General features: G+C 42.7%; 1 protein-coding gene across 1 annotated transcript; it reads right to left on the minus strand.

Moving 5' to 3' along the window:
• Positions 1 to 714: 714 nt before the first annotated feature.
• Positions 715 to 1,155, minus strand: EDDM3B (epididymal protein 3B; the record flags this gene model as incomplete). The annotated part of the gene is made up of 1 exon (XM_079913583.1): positions 715 to 1,155. One exon carries the CDS (start codon positions 1,153 to 1,155, stop codon positions 715 to 717), a length of 441 nt encoding a protein of 146 aa, XP_079769709.1.
• Between the last annotated feature and the right edge of the window lie 5,352 nt (positions 1,156 to 6,507).

Raw genomic sequence — 6,507 nt, forward strand, 5'->3', positions numbered from 1 at the left:
TTTTGTCAAAGTCAAAATTAAAATACCAAGTCAAAGGATAGAAAGGAAGAAAATCAGTGTTGACTGAGCACCTGCTACGTGCCAGGAACATGCTACATATTTTGTACCTAATCATCTCTGGCCACACCCATCAATCTGGGTGGGTATGGGAACTCAGCATATCCCCACAATCAATGCCTAGGTCACAACTTTTCCCCAGCTTAGCACATAAACAGTTATACTTTCATCATACACACAAGTCTATTACACATATTAGACACACACATATAATACACTTTAAACCTACATACAGCACAAATCACATTCAAGCGTAAGCTATATAACTCACAGTTATAACACCCGTGCTAATCACACGACACATAAATAAATTTCACACATTGGAATGATAAAATTTATTTAGGGATGGGAAGATCATTCCACTTGCAAAGTTATAAGGAGAGTCAATATCAGGAAAATTCCTGGGTTAGTCAAAAAGAGATGCCATATGAGCTGAATCTTTTCAAAAATGTAGAAGTAAATCAGGTAAATAAGGACAGAAGGGTGTTCCAGGCAGAGAAACAACATAGGCAAAGTTACGATAGTAAGAAACCACGTGAAACATAACTCTCAGTAGTTGCAAAACATTGGCAAATAAATGCAAGGGCTCTTGGTGCAGGGAGGGACCACCACTTGGGAAGCACTGAACGCTAAAACCTGTGGGTGTGGGTCAACTTTCTAGTTGCTGATATCCTCTAACAACTGCATGTCCTCTATGTCATCAACAAACCCATTCATGCCACAATGGAATTCAATGTAGCTGTAGCTCTTGTAATCTTTGTAGTTGTTTTTGCTATTCTTCCGGTAGCACTTGAGTGTTTTGAAGGGATATGGGGCCCATATATATACATTTCTGTAGTGATCTCTCCAGTTCCTGATGCATATATGCTCAATCTTGTGCCATACGGTATAGACGAAGATGTGATAGTTCTCGTCTTTTGAAACACCTCTTTCCCTCATCAGATCACTGCACTTGTACTTGCTGAATTCCCAGTTTGTGCTAGGGTGGTGCTGTTTCACGAATTCCCTCCAGGAAACGTTCTGGCTGTGTACAAGGAGCCCACATAGAGGGAACAGCAGGGCCAAGAGAGGGCCTAGGACCTTTAGAGAGGATGCCATCTCAGTCACCAGGGCCACCTGTCGGGGTACAGGGAAGAGAGAGGAAGCACTGCTGAGCTCTACCTTAAAATTCCTCTCTGCCAACGTAGGCCCTTCAACCAAATTTTATCATTTGGTTCCCAGGCTAGAAGGTGATAACTCTCATTAGATAATTAAGTTTATAAGAACTGAAAATATGTTACAGCCTGAGTGAGATAAGCACAAAGTTGTAAAAAACTGATGAAGTTCATTTTGAGAATTCCAAGTACCTCCTGTCTGCCATCTCTTCCACCTGAACTGAGGAACCAATCACCCTCTAGCTAGCTGTTTTGCAGTCCAGATCGATTCTTTTTTTTTTTTTCAATATTTATTTATTTATTTTGGCTGCACCGGGTCTTAGTTGCTGCATGCGGGATCTTTTAGTTGCAGCATGCAGACTTCTTAGTTGCAGCATGCGGACTTCTTAGTTGCAGCATGCATGTGGGTTATAGTTCCCCGACCAGGAGTCAAACCTGAGCCCCCTGCATTGGGAGCTCGGAGTCCTACCCACTGGACCACAAGGGAGTCCCCAGATCAATTCTCAAAAGAGCATGTGTCCTAAAGAAAATGGTATTTTAAGTCCTATGTCTGTGAGGTGGAAAGTGTTGTTGCCTCTTAAGGGGATACAGAAGATGAATAGAGACTTGGGAGATATTTTTGAAGCAGGAAGGCTTTGGTTCCTTGAAATCTGAGGCTGCAACTACACTGACTCTGCAAGATGGTGCTTACCAGGATCTTGACTTCTTTAAGACACTTCCCCAAAGCCTGTGTGAAACATGTTATCACTTGTGACTACCCACATCCCTTCTCAGAGGCCACTTCCCTAATTATCATCATTATAAACGATCTTGATCTATTGTTAAGAAGGTCATCATAAAGGAACTCCAGTTTTGAAATATTGTTCTAATCAATCAAGTACCAAAATTGAAACTGCCCTCACAACAGCTACTCTGGTCAAAATTAGAGCAGAGAGTTGCTTGAAAAAGTCTTCCCTTTAAACTAGCTCTCTGTCGTCATTTACCATGAGGAGTATACCCGGCCCTGTGGAATTTCTAACCTGATTCTCAACTCTCTGAGTGTGATGTCCTCAGATGGGCTTAATAATAACTCCCTCACAAACCTGTAAGAGGCTAATAAGATACGTGTACTGAGAGCGTATCTGAGAATGTCAAGTACTCCATCAAACAGAGCGCAAGGGGTAGGCACGTTCTCATTTGTGGCACCCTACCCCTGGCTCAAAAGGCCTAAATAGGATGAAGAGAAGACCAGGATTCAAGCTGCTTCAATGTACAGTTGGCCCTCTGTATCTATTTGTTCTGTACCCAGGAATTCAACCAACCACACCATGGATTAAAAATAGTCCCCCCTCAAAAAAAAAATCCAGAAAGTTCTAAAAAGTAAAACTTGAATTTGCTGTGTGCTGCCAACTATTTACATAGCATTTACATTGTATTTACAGTTATTTACATTGTATTAGGTATTATAAGTAATGTAGAGATGATCAAAGCATATAGGAGCATGCGCGTATGTTAGATGCAAATACTACGTACACCATTTTATATAAGGGACTTGAGCAAGCTTGGATTTTGGTATCCTGGGCATGGGGGGGTCCTGGACCAATGCCCCCCATGGATACTAAGGGACAATGGTATTATGCTCAGGAAGATTGGAGAAGAAGTGGGGAGGGATGGAAGAGTGGAGAGAGGCTCCAAGAACTGTTTCAGTGAGATTAACGCTGAGTTGAGTCCAGGTCTTTGGTTCTTACAAGTTGAGTCACTGTCTATTCTTTTTTGTGTGTGTGTGGTACGCGGGCCTCTCCCGTTGCGGAGCACAGGCTCCGGATGCGCAGGCTCAGTGGCCATGGCTCACGTGCCCAGCCGCTTCGCGGCATGTGGGATCTTCCCGGACCAGGGCACAAACCCGTGTCCCCTGCATCGGCAGGCGGACTCTCAACCACTGCGCCACCAGGGAAGCCCGGGTCACTGTCTATTCTTAATTCCACCATCTAGAAGTCCAATCAAGCCCCTTACAGTGTTCCTGGGCCTTTCTCTCTAAGCATCCTCGGCACCAACCCTTCTAAACATAACTCACCCTATTCAGATCCAACACTCCTGCCACTGGCTGTACTAGGGATCAGTTTATGGATCTAAAGAGCAGAGAGTCTGTGTCTTTCCCCTTTTCTTAGAGCCAAGAAGCCTGCAGCAGTGAAGGAAGGAAGGAATAGCAGTGGGAGGTACAGTGTTCCAACTGATTGGCAGTGGGGTGGGGGCGAGGGACAGCCTCACTAAGAGAACCAGTTCCTATAGCTTCTCATCTAGACTCCTTGGGTTCACTGTGAGAATAGCCTGGAGCAAAGGTGTCAAACGCCGAAGACTGACTTGTGGGCATAAAGGAATTGCAAGGCCTTGGGTAACACCAGAGAGGGGTTATCTAGAGTTATCAGGAGACAACCAGAGATCTGGCTCCTAAACTCATTTCCCAACCAACTTCTAGGGGAAATTCCCTGGATGGCTATGTTCCATGGGAACTTCAGTGAGGAAAACCACATCTGTAGTTGTAAACGGTGGGACTTCCATTGAGAGGTGAAAAGTATCTAGTCAAAGGCACAGTTTGCGGATAAAGTGAGATCCTTGAATGTGTTTCCTATGAACGTATTTCTTCAAGGGCTGTTCCTAGCTAAGCCTCCTTGGTTGAATTTCTCACTGGGCCACCTTGTTATCAGAATGCCATAAAGGGTAGCGGAATATGCCACCCCAAAATATGCCTCTGAGGGGAGCAACATTTGCCTCCCCAAAATGTGTCACTTCGGCATGTGGATTATTTTGAGCTGAAAAGAATCACGGCATACAAGACTCAGGAAGAACCATTGACCTCCCGTCTAACTACCTAAAAGAATTATGAACAAAGAATACCATCTGCCATTTCAGTAAACAAAGGATATTGAAACCATCAAGCCAGCAACCACTGCAGCCACCCGCAACGGTGCCCCCTGAGGGGAATTCAGGATGGAGATAAACAGGATACTGGCCCTAGATAGTCAAGGTGCATCTCAAAGGAAAGATTTCAATGAGCCCAGACTCTTGCATCTTCCTATACATAGAAAAGTGCTAAATTCATTAAACTTAAGATGCCTGGTTTTTCTTTAATTAACAGTAACCTTTTGATGTTCCAACTACCTCTTGGGTTTTTTTTTTTGAAAAACTCCTATATATCCTGGCTCCTCCCTAACCTCTTCAAAACAGCCCCTCAAGGCTATCTGAGAGGCTGTCTCCCAAGCTTAGGTCCTCAGTAAGTCCACCAAATAAAACATAATTCTCATCTTTTAGGTTGTGCATTTTTTTCAGTCGACAGAATGTAGGTAGGGGACTTGTTCCAGGAAGACAGTTACACCATGGATAATTATAGTATAATATGAACTAGGTGTGTAGACAGGGAGGAACCTAGCAAAGTCTGTTTGTTAAAATTTCTCTCTGTCCCACTGTCTCTACAAGGCTCAACAAATATTTGTTTACCACCATTTGCTCCTTTCAACTTTGGTGAATTTCCTTCCTTCCGGTAATACTATCCCCAACATCCTCTTTTGTCTTTAGCTGAAAATGGTATTTGAGGTATCAGCTTGGGCCACTGGGGGAGTTTTAGTCAGCTTTCTTGGGTATCTCCCAAGCATACAGGAAATATACATTTTGTTAAGCTTCTGTTTGTTTTTTGTAAAAATAATAATAATAATAAATAGAAATCTCAATTAAATAGAGTCAGGAGACCAGAAGGGGGAGCTCTCATGCTCTATGAGGATAGCAGAGCCAACAGGAAGAAGAGAGATTTCCTCTTCTTTCCTGGCTCAGAAATTAAGAGACTGTCACAACTCAGCCAACAAAAAGCCATGCTCTGTTTACTATAGCCCTCCCAACTTCCTTTTCTCCTCTATAAAATTCTCTCCATTTTTGCTGGAGACTTGCATGTGGCTCACCATGGTTGTAGACCTCAAATTGCAATTCTTTGCTGATCCCAAATAAACCTATTTTTTGCTGGAGAAATAACTGGCAGTCTGTTTGTTTTAGGTCAACATTTTCTCTTGTTAATCTATCTCTTATTACAGGGGGATCTCATCCAGGTCTCAGAACCTAGAAGGATAGAGGGAAAATTCTTTTTCCTGTCCTATAGTCAGAATGCTTAGTTTATATCCAGAACTTGTCTTCAAAGCATGTTCGTAGCAATGCCATCCTGTTTCTTCTCTTGGAATGGGAAATATGTCATCAGGATTAGATGCGGACGTGTTGGTATTTACAGAAACTCTGGTGCACTGTAAACCCTAGCTCATGTCAAGTATTCCTTGAATAACGGGGAATCATGTGCTGATAGTCTAGACGGGGATCGTCTCAGAGGACGCTGTAAATCCAACTACTCTAGTTCTTTGGGTGAAGAGCGGGGGTAAAAAGGCAAGAATTCTGGGCACCTGGGTATGGAGGATTTGAGAGGTGACTCTAAGAAAAGATAAGATGGCCATCATGTGCCCATACATCTTGAGCCCTTCCCAGCAACTTAGTGTTATCTACTGAAGACCTAAATCAAGTAGTGACTCAAGGAATATAGAGGCAGGAGGGAGACACTCCTAGGACTCATGTGTGAAGTGGCAAGCTAAGAAAGCGATCCATTTTATGTCTGCTAATAACTCTTTTTCTGGGAAAAATCCCCAGTTTAAATTCTTCTAGGAACTTAAGTGAGGGGCAGTAGTTTCTCTTGAGTTAACAGGGTCTCCACTGCCATTAGCTCAAAATAATCCACATGCCAAAGTAGCACATCTTGGGGAGGCCTCTTTTGAACCCCTAGGTTTTTTAACAGGTGGCAATACAGTACTGCGTACTTAAAATGTGCTAACAGGGTAAATCCTACGGATTCTCATCATACACACACACGTAAGGGTCACCATGTGAAATGATAGATGTGTTTGGTAGCTTGATTATAGTGATTATCTCAAAATGTATATGTATACCAAATGAAGTTGTACATTTTAAATATAAATAATATATGTCTGCTACAATTCAAATGCTTTCAGCTCAGTCCTTTCTCACATACACACACACGCACACACACACACACACACACACACACACACACTTTCCTTCTTTAGCAGTTAATGTCTTTATACATCTCTGTCCCCCAATTTGCTCCTAAATATTTAAAGGGAGAAGGAAGGGGTATGAGAATTGTCTTGAGAGGAATCATTCTCTCTGGAGCAAATGAGACAAAGTTTTTTGTGTCATGGTCATTGATCTGATGAGCTTTAGTCTTGAGCCAGAGTTTATGAGGATATTAAAGTGCGTGCATGTTTATAAA

This window comes from Stenella coeruleoalba (assembly GCF_951394435.1).
Source record: "Stenella coeruleoalba genome assembly, chromosome: 2".
Lineage (NCBI taxonomy): Eukaryota > Metazoa > Chordata > Mammalia > Artiodactyla > Delphinidae > Stenella > Stenella coeruleoalba.